Source organism: Sinocyclocheilus rhinocerous, unplaced genomic scaffold (genome assembly GCF_001515625.1).
Source record: "Sinocyclocheilus rhinocerous isolate Xijiao unplaced genomic scaffold, SAMN03320098_v1.1 scaffold1499, whole genome shotgun sequence".
NCBI classification, from domain to species: Eukaryota; Metazoa; Chordata; class Actinopteri; order Cypriniformes; family Cyprinidae; genus Sinocyclocheilus; species Sinocyclocheilus rhinocerous.
The window spans coordinates 483,614-499,939 of NW_015650016.1; the positions used below are offsets into that span (position 1 = coordinate 483,614).

The following is a 16,326-nucleotide window of genomic DNA, read 5'->3' on the forward strand; positions in this document are numbered from 1 at the left end:
CGCACACAAACACGCACGCACAAACACGCACACAAACAAACGAACAAACAAACACACAAGTGCACACACACACGCACACAAACACACAAACACAAACACGCACACACAAACACGCACGCACACACAAACACGCGCACACAAACACACGCACACAAACACGCACAAGCACGCACGCACACAAACACGCATGCAAACACACACGGAAACAAAAACAAACACACACACCCACAAACAAACGCACACACAAACACACAAACGCACGCACACACACACAAACACGCGCACACAAGCACACACACAAACACGCGCACACAAGCACACACACAAACACGCGCACACAAGCACACACACAAACACGCGCACACAAGCACACACACAAACACGCGCACACAAGCACACACACAAACACGCGCACACAAGCACACACACAAACACGCGCACACAAGCACACACACAAACACGCGCACACAAGCACACACACAAACACGCGCACACAAGCACACACACAAACACGCGCACACAAGCACACACACAAACACGCGCACACAAGCACACACACAAACACGCGCACACAAGCACACACACAAACACGCGCACACAAGCACACACACAAACACGCGCACACAAACACACCCATAAACACACACACACATGCACAAACACACACACACACGCGCGCGCACACACACACACACACACACACACACAGGAAGAGAGTAAACGAATCCACACTAAAGCAGTGAAGCTGCAGAGAGAAACATGAGTGACAAGACAAACACACACACTTTTCCATCATTAACACTATTATAAAGACAACACAATCTCTTCCACATTAATAAAGTCCAGTTACTCGTCTCAAATCAACCTTTCCATGCTATTTTTATTAGGGTTTTAAAGCAACAAAACGGCGTAGTAACACAACCTCTAAAACTACAATGTTTTAAATCTCAATCTAGGTTCAGGTGAACTGATCAATATACTGTACTAGTGTTCACTTGTAATTCATGTTTGTTTGTTCACAATGCATTACCCAATATTAATTCATGCACTCTCAAATGTCACATATGTTTAAGTAGATTCAGAAATTAACATTAACCAAAATTAGTAAATGCTGTCAAAATATCGTTCTCTATTCATTTGTGGAGTGTCCATAATATAGAAATGATACCACATGTCGCTCTTGATGTTTACCAACAATTTCATAAAACATATTTTACATTTATCAGACTATTAATTCACAAATATGATGCTTTTATGGAGTTGCACTACATGATATTTTATAAGTAACCTTGACTAGTGATATAAACCGGTCTGATGATGACGTCTGCACCACACGACTGTAATCTGGCAGACAAACTAAAGTGTTTCAAATATTAATAAGACAGTTTTGTTACAGAAATGATAGTTTTAGTCTTAGTTAAACTTGTGCCGGTATTCGGTAATGCGATATATCACGGTAATGAATATGCACGATATTGTTATCGTGGGCACTTCTAAATACCGTGAATAATTATATATTACAAATTATTCCCACTGGTGAAGATCGTTCTTTCTGTAATGATCACCTTTTATGTTGTATTATTGTTTATATATTTAGTTACTGGGAATTATAGTGTTTTATATACAGTGTTTTTATACAAATAAGGCAGTGTGGTTGAGGTTAGTCTGAACCTTTTTTATTATTTTGTCAAATTTGTCAAAGCACAGAAACTGCAGGAAGCGTTTTATCTTAAAGTGGCGTTTCTTTTCTTACCAAAAGAGAATCAAATGGCTTTTAAACACTATTTTTGTCTGTTTGAATCAGTAAACGCGTTGTCAAAATAGCAAACTCAAAACCTGTGGAAACAGCCTGAGGTGACTTTTTTTATTCGATATTATTATTTGATTTTTAATTAAATATTATTCGAATTCAATGTGCTCGTCCCTTTGTCCATACTGTATCACGTGGTTCAATAAGTAAATCCAGTCAGTCTGGGACAGAGCTGGGCATAACTGATTAAATGTAATCTGGATTACGTCATCAGATTCCAAAAATTAAGTAGCCTACTTGTAATTAGATCGTCAGTTCATTTTGATTAGTTCGAGTATGTTTTTTTTTTTTACTAATAATAATAATAAATCATGCATTTTACACAAAGGTCACGAAAATAGAGCTAAAATGATTCAGATTGACAGACATTCAATAGTCCAGAGATGTCGCTGCGCCCTCTAGTTAGAGAGGACTCGGACTATAATGAGCTTTACCTTGAAAAACCGCAAATCATCTACATTTATGCATGCACTATTTACATAAAGTATATGAAACCAAATTTACGACGTTTATGATAACTGAAAACATCACGCCCGAGAGCACAGGCTTCATCGTTTGTATCTTCTGGGATTCGTGGATTGCGTCGTGACGTCAGCACGTCCCGAGCTCTCGCGAGCGCAGGAAACTGGAGCAGCGACAAACTCTCGCTGTAAATGTCGTTTTAACTCTTTTTTTCTGCATTAGTTGTTGTTTTTCGACCTCAAACCGGCCGACGAAAGACTTTTCTTACGGATAGTGTCGTTTGAAGGGCGCTTTGTGCTTTTAAAGTGGTCGATTTGTACTTTTATCCCGGTGTTTTTCCTCATGGATCAGATGGTGACGCGTCAGAATAATTCACTCTAATAAACGCGTTGCGTTAATTTATAATTTAATAGTACGGCACGTCATCAAACGTCGGCTTTAAGTGTTTATTTTAAAGGCTAAATTGTTTTATTCTTGCGCTTTCATGAGGATAATTTAGATTCTTCTTACTTTAGCTGCTAATGCTAACTAGTGCAGGCCGCTATTGGAGTTTATTTATATATGAGTATCTTGGTATTTATATGTATGTTTGAGTGTATTAATGGCAGTGGGAATCTGACGGAGGTCTTTGATTGATCAGTGATGTCTTCTCCATCATTAAACACTCAGATCTCAAGTAACGTTAATGAGTGATGCTCTCATTCATTATAAAGGCCTCGCTTATTTTCTTTATTTTTTTCGCTTATTCTTCGTCAGATAATTAAAAAAAAAAGTGATTCCTTAGGTTTTATGGCTTGACGAATAATTTGCGTCATAGTTGATATTTTAAATGTGTTAGCTGTGATTGAACAGGATTCAGTAGAGAAGAGGAGACATAAACCCTGCTCAGAATCAAGGTAAATAAACACTTGTGCTGATCTTCTGTCTGTTACTGTTTCTGTGTTACTGATCTGATCTTCTGTCTGTTACGGTTTCTGTGTTACTGATCTGATCTAATCTTCTATCTGTTACTGTTTCTGTGTTACTGATCTGATCTAATCTTCTATCTGTTACTGTTTCTGTGTTACTGATCTGATCTTCTGTCTGTTGCGTGTCTGATCTTCTATCTGTTGCGTGTCTGATCTTCTGTCTGTTGCGTGTCTGATCTTCTATCTGTTACTTGTCTGATCTTCTATCTGTTGCGTGTCTGATCTTCTGTCTGTTGCGTGTCTGATCTTCTGTCTGTTGCGTGTCTGATCTTCTATCTGCTTTGTTGAATGCTTGGCCACATTAATTACATCACTTTACCAAAATATTTCTATTATTTCAGAGTTATTTAATTCTTCCTAACAGCCACTACAGCAAACAAACTATAATAAAAACAAAGTGGGCAAGTAAATTAAAAAAAAAAAGTTTATTTATTTATTTGTTTGTTTGTTTGTTTGTTTTATTACTGTCCACAGTCGCTCGCTCACTCTCTCTGTCCAGGAACTTCACAGACTCCGTGAAGTCAGTAACACAGTCTTCAGAGAGTCTTTGTAACTAGTAAAGACTTGACGTCTAGTCCAGAGCTTCTGGTCTGTGTCAGTGAGGTAACGCTGTGCTGTCTGTGTGTAGATGATGTGCGAGGTGATGCCCACCATCAGCGAGGCGGAGGTCGGCAGTAACGGAGGCGCTCTGGGCCCCGGCTCTCCCGTGCAGACGGACTCTGAGGGCCACTTTGAGTCTCTGATGGTGTCTATGCTGGAGGAGAGAGACCGACTGCTGGACACGCTCCGAGAGACGCAGGAGAACCTCTGTGTGACGCAGAGCAAACTGCACGAGATCAGCCACGAGAGAGACTCGCTGCAGAGACAGCTCAACAGCGCCCTGCCGCAGGTAACCGCTGGCACATCTGTGTCTGTCTCGCCAACAGCATAAACCAACCGTCTGTTCATCACTCTGATAACGTAACTGCAGCGAGCACTTTACGGTTTTAATCGGCAGTCGATGTTTTAGTGTTTGTCACCGGTACAAAGAAAAGTCATCCCGTCCATATTGTTCCTTTATAGTGTTGTATAGTGCTGCAACTACTAATTGCTGTAGAGAATTTTCAAAGAATTTTCGATTAATAGCTTCATCTTGCTGACTGCCTGATTCCACTGAGTGCTGTTTGAGTTGATGGATCACTGTGTGCCACTTTAAGCAGAATCCTGTTTAAAATCATGTTTTCTTGTGTTTCACACACTGAAGGAATTTGCTGCTCTCACAAAAGAAGTGAATATGTGTCGAGAGCAGCTGCTGGAGCGAGAGGAGGAGATCGCCGAGCTGAAAGCAGAGAGAAACAACACACGCGTGAGTTCTCACACACATTTACTTGCATGCACAAATGTGTTTGTTTTTGTTATTTATTTAGTTTATACATTTTTTATTTATTTGTATTTTTTTATACTATCAATACAAGTCAAGTCAGGTCACCTTTATTTATATAGCGCTTTTAACAATACAGATGGTGTCAAAGCAACTGTACAGCATTAATTAGGAAAATAGTGTGTCAGTAATGCAAAATGACAATAGTAAACACTCAATGTTCAGTTAAAGGCTGTTCATCATTGAATTCAGTGATGTCATCATCCAGCTCAGTTCGGTTTAAATAGTATCTTTGCAATCAAGTCAATGATATCGCTGGAAATGAAGTGTCCCCAACTAAGCAAGCCAGAGGCGACAGCGGCAAGGAACCAAAACTCCTCTTTGCAACTTTACAGATCTTCTTTATGCACCAAGAGCTTGTAACACTCTAAAGAGAAAGGAAAAAATGAAATCGCATCATATGACCCCTTTAAGTGTCCCCAACTAAGCAAGCCAGAGGAACCAAAACTGCATCGGTGACAGAATGGAGAAAAAACCTTGGGAGAAACCAGGCTCAGTCAAATACAATATACAATATAATACAATCAAACATCATCCGTCATTAATGGCACTGATTTTAGCCTCATCGTCACAGTAATGGACCTTTCTCACATTTCTGGCTTCCTCAACAGTGGAAGTCGTCACAGTTGGGTAAACTTCTATAGCAGTGAATGGGAGACTACCACAGATGTATTGTTTGCAAAACTCCACGATAGTGTTTTCACGATTTTCAAAAAGAGGAAAAAATAGAGAGTCAGAAGAGAATGATGACAAGATTTACGGTCAATCCCATAGACGGCGTATTAGACGCAGCCTCACAGCAGCGGTAGTTCTTTGTAATTTGAAGCAAAGGAATTATAATACAAAGTGTAGTGTTATAAATGTACATACATAGTTTTTTTTAAAAATATGAAAACATAAAAATTAGGATTTGGCGAATTTCTGGAGGATTTCCAATGCTTCCGAAGGCTGATATGATGATAAGTGAGATTTGTTTGGACGCCCAGTGTTTCTCCCTTTGGTTTGATGTCAGTCTGAGCGTGTCTGTGTTGTGTTGGCTGCTGATCTCAGTTGTTGCTGGAGCATCTGGAGTGTCTGGTGTCTCGTCACGAGCGTTCTCTGAGAATGACCGTAGTCAAGCGTCAGGCTCAGTCTCCCGCCGGCGTCTCCAGTGAGGTGGAGGTGCTCAAGGCGCTCAAATCTCTCTTCGAGCACCACAAAGCCCTGGATGAGAAGGTACTGGCATCAGGAAGCTCACGTGTGTGCCGCTGGCGTGTTTGGGGTGTGCTTTACGTGTGGCGTGTTTGTTCTGATCAGGTGAGAGAGCGTCTGCGTGTGGCTCTGGAGAGATGCAGCATGCTGGAGGAGCAGCTCACAGCCGCTCATAAAGAGGTGAGACCACACAGATCACAGCCTCACAGAACAGGCAGTGTTACAGTAATGTTAACGCTTGTCTCTGGCTTCTTGTAGCTGATGTTTCTGAAGGAGCAGGGCTATCAGAAGAGGGTTATGATTGATGGGGCAGCAGAAGTAAATCACAGCTCTGATGCAGCACCAAACACGAATGGCAAGGTAAACACCACACGACCAAAACTTACATGCTGCAAAGAGACATGATAAGAGTAATTTATATGAATCGAGCAGTTTAATCTGAAGTCTTCTGAACAGACATAATTGCTTTATAGGCTTGTATTCACATATAAACATAATCGTACATAGAGCCACTTTAAGTTCCGGCTCTTTCCAACACGACCTGAACAGCTGAAAAATAATGCATCATTATTATTCAGCATCATTACTCCAGTCTTCAGTGTCACATGATCTTCAGAAATCATTCTAATATGCTGATTTATTAGCAATGTTGGAAACAGTATTTTTTGGAAAATCTGATACTTTTTTCTGGATTATTTGATGAATAAAAAGTTCAGAAGAACAGCATTTATTAAAAATAGAAACCTTTTCTAACCATATAAGTCTTTACTGTCACTTTTGATCAATTTAACACATCCTTGCTGAATAAAAGTTTTAATTTCTTTCAAAAAAGAAAGAAAAAAAATCATACTTATCCCGATATATATATATATCAAATTTTCTTGAAGTTCAAGCATGGCTTTCTTTCTTTTCCTTCGACCCGAGAAACAGAAGCATAATGGTTTTTCCATGAAATGATTCACACGAACGCGTTCTGTTGAACATCCTGTCAGTTTCATGAGGTCTTCATATTCCAGTGTAAAGCATGGTGTGTGTTCACAGCAGCGCTTGTCAGACGTATCTATGGGTGCAGAGGAGGATTGTGGGAAGGACGTGGAGCTGCAGGAGGCGAACCAGCCGAAAAGCACCAGCTCATTCTCTAGAACAAACACAGCCTGAGGTGTCTTCCTAATTTAACAACATTTACCAGTCATCAAATAATCATTACTGATTTCATTTTCAACAATTTAAGTAAAAAGTTGATTTGAAAAAATCTGTTCTATACTCTAAGCCAGGGGTTCTCAAACCTCTCCATGAAGTACCCCCAGCACTGCACATTTTGTATGTGTCCCTGTATCTGGCACACCCACTTCAAGTCTTGCAGTCTCCACTAATGAGCTGATGAGTTGAATCAGGTGTGATAGTCCATTAGGGCAGTGGTTTTCAAACCGCTCCATGAAGTACCCCCAGCACTGCACATGTCTCCCATATCTGACACATCCACTTCAGGTCTTGCAGTCTCCACTAATGAGCTGAAGAGTTGAATCAGGTGTGATAGATAGCTGAGGGATACAAAATGTGCAGGGCTGGGGGTACTCCAGGACAGGTTTGAGAACCACTGCTCTAAGCAATGAAGTTTGAGTCGTCACTTGCTGCTGTCGGCCCGCAGTTTTGGGTTCTGGCTGTAATTCAGGCCTGTGTGTGTATGTGTGTGTGTCTGTATGTGTGTGTGTGTGTGTGTGTGTGTGTGTGTGAGCGTGTGTGCGTGCGCGTGCGTGCGTCGGTGTGTGTGCGTTCGCGTGTGCGATGTGTGATTCCACTGTCGGCCTCCCAGGAACAAAGTCACACAGCCACACCATTCAGAGGACAGAAGCAGCTTTTTGTTTTCTTTTTGACCACTGATTAATGATAAAAATGTTACAGTGAAAGTATTGTCTTCTTGTTTTTGTTTAGCGTGCACATCATGAAACTGTTTTTGATCTGATTTTCATGTAAAATAGGACACGCACATTCCCTCGTGGCTGCTCCTGTTTATTTGTGGCTCCACAAAACAAATCTATTTGGAGTTTCCTGTTTGTAACTTATACTGAATAGGGTTGGGCAATGTCTACAAAATTGGCATCGGACGTTGTCTACAGTGAAATATCGTGATGGATGATGACATCGGTGGGGGCGGGGGGGTGGAGTTAGGGGGTGTGGCCGAAGCGTGAATCCTTATAAGAGAAAAGGGAAAACAAATAACGATTCCTAACACCATGTCTACACCGGACGCGAGCGGTACGGCGCGACAAAATACTATAGAACCACTGATCTATAATAGAGATTCATTATACAGTATATAGATCAGTGTATAGAACTCATTATAATCAGTGATGCTGTCTAATTATTTGTAGATCCTCAGTACCACTGACAAACATATAATCTTGTAAAATGTGTGGTAAGTACTGCTGCTCCATAAACAGACTACGTGCGATCGCGAATCTCGAAAGTGAAAGTGAAACTAAAAAGCGATCGTGCATTCAAAAGCACGATGCTAGTTTCAATGCCAGGTATAATAGCGGCTCCCTGAGGCCCGAAATATATATGATGTATAATTACCCAATGATATAACTGCAATGAAAAATATTGAAATATACATTTTCCTATTTTTCTACACGTCATTTTGTTTCCGAACACGGTTTTGGGATGCGGCGGATTGCGGGGGGTATGGAGGGGGGCAAATGTTGTGCGTTAAATGAAAAGCAGAGTTTAGAATCGCGTTCAGTTTATTGTTTGTTCACTGGAGTCGGCAGTTTGCAGTAAAACAGCGTGAACGTCTACAAGAGTATATGGACTGTGCACAGTTATGTCCAGGTGGTTTTAGTTTGTTTAAATCCTGATCTGTGTACGGAAAAACACTTCTCAAAGCGTCTTCTGTGTGCGCGCAATATTAGACAACAGAATATGATTCTAATTTCGTCAGATTAATTTTTTCAACAAACTACTGAAAAAGAAAACTCGGCAAGCAACATGCAGGTTTGTTTCAAACACAGATGAAGCCGGAGACACCAGCTGTAATGATTGATGAAGTGAAATGCTGGAAGAATGATCATTCGTCTGCTAACTGAGTGTAAATGTTTGGCGGTGTGTGTGGTCCTGGCGGGAAGCTGCGTGCTTGTAGTGAGTTGGTAAATCACACAAATAGTTTATTTAGTGAAATGTGTGAGATGGACGCGGATGTAGGAGGGACATCAGTGCAGATGGGAGGATCTGTGCATTTAACAGAGTAATGAAGACACTGCAGTGTTTTTACCGTCTTGTCGTCTGGTGCCTTTTCTCCTTTTTAATTGTGTGTCATTTCTGCTGTTCATAGAGCTCAAATCTTCCTCGTGTTCCCTCTCTTCCTCTGTATATGACCGCAGGTCTGTGTGTCTGTGTGTCTCTCTCTCTCTCTCCTGTGTGTGTGTGTGTGTGTGTAGCGCTCTGCCTGCAGTGTCTCTCAGGACAGTCGCTCACAGATGAAGGTACTCCAGCTCGCGCTGTCGTTCTGACTCGGGATGGACGTTTCAAGTCATTTTCTAGTCGAGTACTTGAGCCAAAAAATTCAGTTCAAAATGACTTATGTGAATGCCACATTTAGTTGGTTAACACTTAAAAAATAGGCTGTTTCAACATCTTAACCTGGTAACAGCAGTGCAGAAACAGCTAAATGTACTTTCCTCCTTAAACGCGGATCTGCATCTGCCCTTTTTACTAGTCGTGTTAGTTGTGGAGCGAGTACTCGACTAGTCGGTTACTTGTGCACATCCCTGATTCTGCCTGATGATCGTCATGTGATTGTGATCTGGTTCATGCTGGCGTCTGTCAGGAGTCCATCATTCCACTCGTGTGAACCGAACACCGGTTAAGATCTTTCACACGTCGCTTTGTCTTCACTAACTCCAGACGCAGCGCACCTTTCGCTCGTGAAAGTTGGGCTTGTTTTCTGTCGCAGCATGATGAACCGTTCTTTCGTTCTCTTCTGCTGTAGTTTCTCATGCGTGTGTCTCTCGCAGGCGGAGGAGCGTCACGGGAACGTGGAGGAGCGTCTCAGACAGCTGGAGGCTCAGCTGGAGGAGAAGAACCAGGAGCTGCTCAGGGTGAGTGATCTTCAGACATCAGACTCACTCGCAGTGTAGTACGAACACAACAGCTGCTTTATTCTAATATGATGTTTTAAGGCCCGTCAGCGAGAGAAGATGAACGAAGAGCACAACAAACGTCTGTCGGAGACGGTGGACAAACTGCTGTCTGAATCCAACGAGAGGCTGCAGCTGCACCTGAAGGAGCGCATGTCTGCGCTGGAGGACAAGGTGCGACTCAACATCCCTAGTGCTCAACCCAAATAAAGTCAAGGCCGATGTATCAACTGGCATTTTTAAATTCTCACTAAACACTGACCGCTGAGTTGATCCACGATCCGTACGCCCCACGGTTCGGCACGCATGTGATCTGCCGATTAATTGAAAAATGTGACCACAATAGAGTGAAAGTTTATCATTTGTAGGTGATTACACACTCAAGCGATTTTTAACCATTCCAGCGCAAGAAGAGGTGGAAGAGAACTGGGCCCGTGTTCTTAAAGATTCTAAGAATCCTCTCAGAGAGCTCCTAATTTAGCTTAAAAATTTCTATGTAGGAGTCTTCGCTTCAGAGCGATTCAGGACCAATCTGAGAGCATTGAAATATTTATTACATTGAAATATTTTTTTTTCTTGCTGATCCGTGACTCAAAAACCGTAATATGATCCGAACCGTGAGTTTTGTGATCCGTTGTGATCTTCATTAGAGTCATTAATAAGTGCTCTGTTAGTTACAGCGATCACTTCCTTTTTATTCATATTTTAACTCTATATCAGTCGACCTCTACACGGTGGAAGAGAACTGGGCCCGTGTTCTTAAAGATTCTAAGAATCCTCTCAGAGAGCTCCTAATTTAGCTTAAAAATTTCTATGTAGGAGTCTTCGCTTCAGAGCGATTCAGGACCAATCTGAGAGCATTGAAATATTTATTACATTAAAATATTTTTTTTTCTTGCTGATCCGTGACTCAAAAACCGTAATATGATCCGAACCGTGAGTTTTGTGATCCATTGTGATCTTCATTAGAGTCATTAATAAGTGCTCTGTTAGTTACAGCGATCACTTCCTTTTTATTCATATTTTAACTCTATATCAGTCGACCTCTACACGCAACGGTTTGACTCCGTTTGTCTCGTGTGTGTGTGTGTGTGTGTGTGTGTGTGACGCAGAACGCTCTGATCCGGGATCTGGAGCACACCAAGAAGCTGATAGAAGAGGCTCATCATGAGAAGGTCAGTGTGTCCGCCCATCCGCTCGTGATCCGCTGTGATTTCTGTTTGCTCACGAGTGTTGACCTGTGACCTCAGGAGCAGCTGCTCATCCAGATCGAGAGCATGAGGGCCGAACACGAGCGCGGCCGCAGCAGGAGCAACTCTCTGCTGCATCATGGGTAACTCCAGGACTCTAATGAGAATCCGCCTGCTCGTTCTGCTCTGTGCGGTGCACTGATGTTGGCTTTATTTCCCGCAGGCGCTCTCACGCGAGCGGCACGCCGGACTTCAGGTACCCGGTGTCGGTGTCGTCAGCGATGGACAGTCACTACAGCGGCGCGCTGGTGCTCAGACGACCGCAGAAGGGCCGCGTGTCTGCGCTGCGAGACGAGCCCTTAAAGGTGAACATCACCCACAAAACACACGCTTCTGTACCTTGAGCATCTAAAATATTAGCCCCAACGAGACAAATACATCTGCAGTGATGAAACCCGTTCAGATTTATTCTCTGTGGAGCGGTGCGTTCTGTGATTCTCATGAGTTCAGTCACATATAAACATAATGGACTTGGAATACTAATACATTCATAGCAGTGATATTTTAGTGTCTCTGAGATAATATTAATATGTTGAATCAATTCTTTATTTTTATACTTTCCACTTTCATTTAAATGGGTTTTTTTGTCATTTTTTGTATGAGTTTGTATAGTTATTAGTACATCAAATGAAACTAAATTAAAATGAGAAATGTTGCCTTGCTGATTTTTTTTAAATTTAATTTTAATTGGTTTATTTTATTCATGTAATACTTTTTATGGTTTTAGTTTCAGTTTTAGTTGACTACAATAACCGTGATTCATATTTTATTTAATAAAATAATAATAATAGCCTACTTATTTATATCCTGTTTGATAACAGGAAAATTGATGGGCTATGTCTTGTCAAAATAATGTATGTCATTTTAAAAATGTGGAAATCAGCAGAAATAAGTTATTTGGTCGACTGCTAGTGTTTCGTGTTGTAAGCGTGTGCTGTGTGTCGTACCGTCAGGTGCAGACGCTGGACGAGCAGGAGTGGGACCGGCTGCAGCAGGCTAATGTTCTGGCTAGCGTGGCTCACGCGTTTGAGAGCGACATGGACGTGTCAGACGTGGAGGACGACAGAGAGACGGTCTTCAGCTCCATGGACCTCCTGTCTCCTGCTGGACAGGCAGACGCTCAGACGCTCGCCCTGATGCTGCAGGAGCAGCTGGATGCCATCAACAACGAGATACGGTAACACACTTCCCACAATCCCTCACTCCTCTAGCTGACGGCCTGTGTTTGGAATCGTACTAACTAGGGCTGCCACAGTATGAGCTTTTCACGATACTGGTGTAGTATCGTCATTCGACACTATACAGGATATAACTGTCTCTCTCACAGACACACACACACACACACACACTTTTATTTGTGGTTTACGGGGACTCTCCATAGGCGTAATGGTTTTTCTACTGTACAGACCGTATTTTCTATTGCCCTACACCAACCCTACCCCTAAACCTACCCCTCACAGGAAACTGCTGGCAATTTTTGAATTTCATAAAACACCGTTTTGTATGTTTTTTTAAGCCTTTTGTTTTACGGGGACACACACACACACACAGACACGCAGAGAGAGACGGATGCATGCCACAGGAATTATGTTAAAGTGAAATTTGGCATGCTAGGTTTAAACATTTTTTGTTTGTTTAATGTTTTGAAGTCAATATAACAGATAGCATTTTGTGAAAATAGCATCTCTGATTTAAAGTTTGTTAGCAAAGATGGCTTTAGTCTTGGTAAGTTTGATTAGTTTTCCTGTGCACAAATGCATCATGGGCTGAGCGAAAGGCATTTCCAACACTGACACTTACATGTATTCAGAATAAAGACTACAGTGATCGTTTACATGCATGTATCGGCTTATTACAGGGTTTTTGTGTGAACATTCTCCATGTGGACGTACTCTGTAGTGACACTGACTTGCAACCAAATAATCTCTTTATAATCGCATTGATGGCTCAGTCAGATTGAAAAGCCCTTATATAAACATCCATTGAAGTCAAATGAAGTCCGATTGAAACAGCTGATGTAGACCTGAAATAATCTGAACAACAGGAAAAAATTAAGCATGTTAACATTTGAATATCTGATTCAAATTACCCTGTGGCGTGTGCCTGTTTGCCTACAGTTTACGCATAGATTTATGTCTTTGGAATGTGTGCATGTTTATTTATGTCTCACTAACTGGTCTGTGGATGAACCGAATATTTACTAAATGTTCTAAAAAAAAAAAAAACAGCTTTTCTGACATGTCATCTTTTTCATTAGATGTCATCAAGGCAAAAACAGCAGTTATACCGCAGTAGCTCCACTGATGACATCATTATGAGCGTTTTGTTCGCAGTACATTAATGCACATGTGATTGAATATGAGAATCAGTTTGCAGTGTTGAAAATTAGTGCATGTGATTGGCTGCTTGAAACGATTCTTCCTAATTATTGAGATGTCAGAGTCATGAAACGCTGAGATGTCCAGATGCTGTGCGCTGATGTGGTGGTTCTTGGATCGGGTGTTGTTGTTGAGGTGAGTGTGTTTGTGTGGCTGCAGGATGATCCAGGAGGAGAAGGAGTGCACCGCACTGAGAGCCGAGGAGATCGAGAGCCACGTGGGCAGCGGAGATGATCTGGGCAGCCGCTTCCGCTCCATGACGTCCCTCCAGCCCTCCTTCCACAGCTCCTCTCCGCCCGGATCCGGTCACTCCACGCCCCGCCGGCCCTCACACAGCCCCAGCCGAGAGCTGGATGAATGATCGTGTGCCTTCCAAAAATAAAACCCTTTGACTTTCAGGAAGTTTACTGAAGGACTTCCTGCTCCATTCCCTCGACGGGCCAACGAGGAAATGAGCAGTTAGACCTTGAGAAGATCCAACCAAACGCCTGTTTACTCTGGACTCGAGCTTTATCCAGACTCTAGCTGTGATTCAGTAGCAGATGAACGCTCGGCTTGGTTTTCATTTATTAATTAATATTTAGTTTCATTGAAGTTCAAAAATGTCATCAGGGAGATGAAACCGTTAGTGGTGGAGAGATGCAGGTTAAATATATTTGATTTATTATTCAAAAGAGCTAATTAGGAACAATATATTTAGAGGCAAATTCCAGATCAGTTACCCAACATTATTTATTGTTTTAATCATCTGACAGCCCTAAAAACCAGACTTTCCATGAATAAATTCTGTGCTGGACGCTGGTTGAGCGACTCGTCTCTGACATATGGCCACAGATATGCAGTAAATATTCAGTTTGGTTCACAGGTGTGACGTTCCTGCATCACTTTAACCCTTCAGCATCACTGTCTGCTGCTGAATCACTGACGTCCAGAGTGAACAGTCTGTTGCTCCTGTCTCTCTCTCTCTGTGTCTGTGTGTGTGTGTGTGTGTGTTCACGTGTGTGTCTCTCAGCAGTGCCGTGTGTGTGACGTGTGACCCTCTGCCCATCATGACACCAGCGTTGATGCTCTCATGCTTTTCTCAGTGTGTGTTTGTGTGTCTCTAAATCTTTCTCCTGCTAGGCTGCTGTTCGCCTGCTTCTGTGCTTTTATTTGAAATGCTGCTAACTTCCTGTTTCTTCTCTTTCTCCATTTGCTTGCGCTTCCAACAGCCTAGCGATTTGCGGAAGCATCGTAGGAAGGTAATCTAGAGAAACTGCGCAGCCGCATGTGTAACCCTGCTGTAACATCTGAATCTTAAGAACATGTGTTACAGCACACGCATGTGTCACACAGAGCTACACGCATCACAGCACTTGATTCAGCAGAAATACCAGACAAATATTGACATCATGAGCGTGACACAGAGGATGAGTAGGGCTGGGCGTTATGACCAAAACCCTCACGAAAAATCCCCTCTACTTTTTAAATGCATGATATCGATCTTATTGTGAACGTATCATCATTTTATTTATTTTGACTTTATAATGTTTAATTAAAATGTCATAACTGGATCTTCCAGTGAATCTGCTTAAACTCCACCTGTTTCTTACAGTCGACTGCTCAGTCACGTTCAGATCTGCCTCCGGCCAATCAATGAGGGGAACAGAACCAAGCCCCGCCCTACATTTTTTTCCTTTTCGATAATCTGTTTCATTGGATATACGCCACAATGCAAAAGAAAAGATCTGTCGCTACTTGCGTTACATCATGGCTGTAAACAACCTGTCTGTTTTTATCAAATCTAATGAATGAAATGCACTTCATGGCATTTGATGTTTTCATCTGAGTCGTATAACGTGTTGTTATAAATCCGATATCACATCCATCATACCACCCAGTCCTGCTTATCAATGATTTATTTGTTATTATGCAAAACTCTATAAAAACACAGGGGACTCCATTATATTTTGTGTACTAGACTGACAATCACACCATCAGACAGAGTTTTAGTTTAGTTTATCTGACAGCTGTGTCATGTTCGATTCACAGACCGTTCTGAATGGACTGACTTTCTTCTGTGGAGCACAAAAGATGTTTTAAAACTCAGTTAGGGTCCAGAAAACCAACACTTCTTTTGCCTCCCACAGAAGAAAGTCCGTCATACCGGTTTGAAACGATGTGAAACTGATGTCTAATTCATAAATATATCAGTATGTCTTTACCTATTATTTTATACCTTACATTTTAGAAAGAAAGAAACCTTTTTAAAGGTGAATTTCATCAAAACGATCATGTTCTGTCAGTCCTAGATCAGCCATGTTTTAGCTTTGTGTGTTTAATGCTGCTGTTTAAAGTGCTTGTGTGTGTGTTTAGTGCGCACAAGACGATAAAGCCACTATCAGATGCGAGACGTCTCCGCCGTCCACACCGTCCTCCGTGAGACTCCATAAAGGAGCGCTGCACACCGCCAGCCACGAGGACATCAGAGACATACGGGGGTCAGTCACACACCCACAGCATTATAATGATGAGGATCGTTCATACAGGAGCAGAGATGGGACGTGTGTGTCTGTGTGTGTGTGTGTCTCTGTGTGTGTGTCTGTGTCTCTGTCTGTCTGTGTGTGTGTGTGTGTGTGTGTGTGTGTCTCTGTCTGTGTCTCTGTCTGTGTCTGTGTCTGTGTGTGTATGTGTCTCTGTCTGTCTCTGTTTCTCTGTGTGTGTCCAGCGCC

At 42.0% G+C, this 16,326-nt stretch overlaps 1 protein-coding gene across 1 annotated transcript in view; it reads left to right on the forward strand.

The window, feature by feature from the left end:
* Positions 1-2,391: 2,391 nt before the first annotated feature.
* ppfia1 (PTPRF interacting protein alpha 1) overlaps positions 2,392-16,326 on the forward strand; it is a 29,825-nt gene continuing 15,890 nt past the window's right edge. Inside the window, exons 1-17 of the mRNA XM_016516336.1 lie at positions 2,392-3,168; positions 3,869-4,129; positions 4,484-4,585; positions 5,711-5,875; positions 5,957-6,031; positions 6,110-6,211; positions 6,893-6,958; positions 9,183-9,231; positions 9,719-9,948; positions 10,030-10,161; positions 11,100-11,162; positions 11,238-11,320; positions 11,401-11,542; positions 12,191-12,414; positions 13,775-13,974; positions 14,738-14,856; positions 15,971-16,095. Coding sequence (XP_016371822.1) covers positions 3,869-4,129; positions 4,484-4,585; positions 5,711-5,875; positions 5,957-6,031; positions 6,110-6,211; positions 6,893-6,958; positions 9,183-9,231; positions 9,719-9,948; positions 10,030-10,161; positions 11,100-11,162; positions 11,238-11,320; positions 11,401-11,542; positions 12,191-12,414; positions 13,775-13,974; positions 14,738-14,856; positions 15,971-16,095 — 2,138 coding nt within the window. The 5' untranslated portion in view covers positions 2,392-3,168. The remainder of the gene's footprint in view (positions 3,169-3,868; positions 4,130-4,483; positions 4,586-5,710; positions 5,876-5,956; positions 6,032-6,109; positions 6,212-6,892; positions 6,959-9,182; positions 9,232-9,718; positions 9,949-10,029; positions 10,162-11,099; positions 11,163-11,237; positions 11,321-11,400; positions 11,543-12,190; positions 12,415-13,774; positions 13,975-14,737; positions 14,857-15,970; positions 16,096-16,326) is intronic.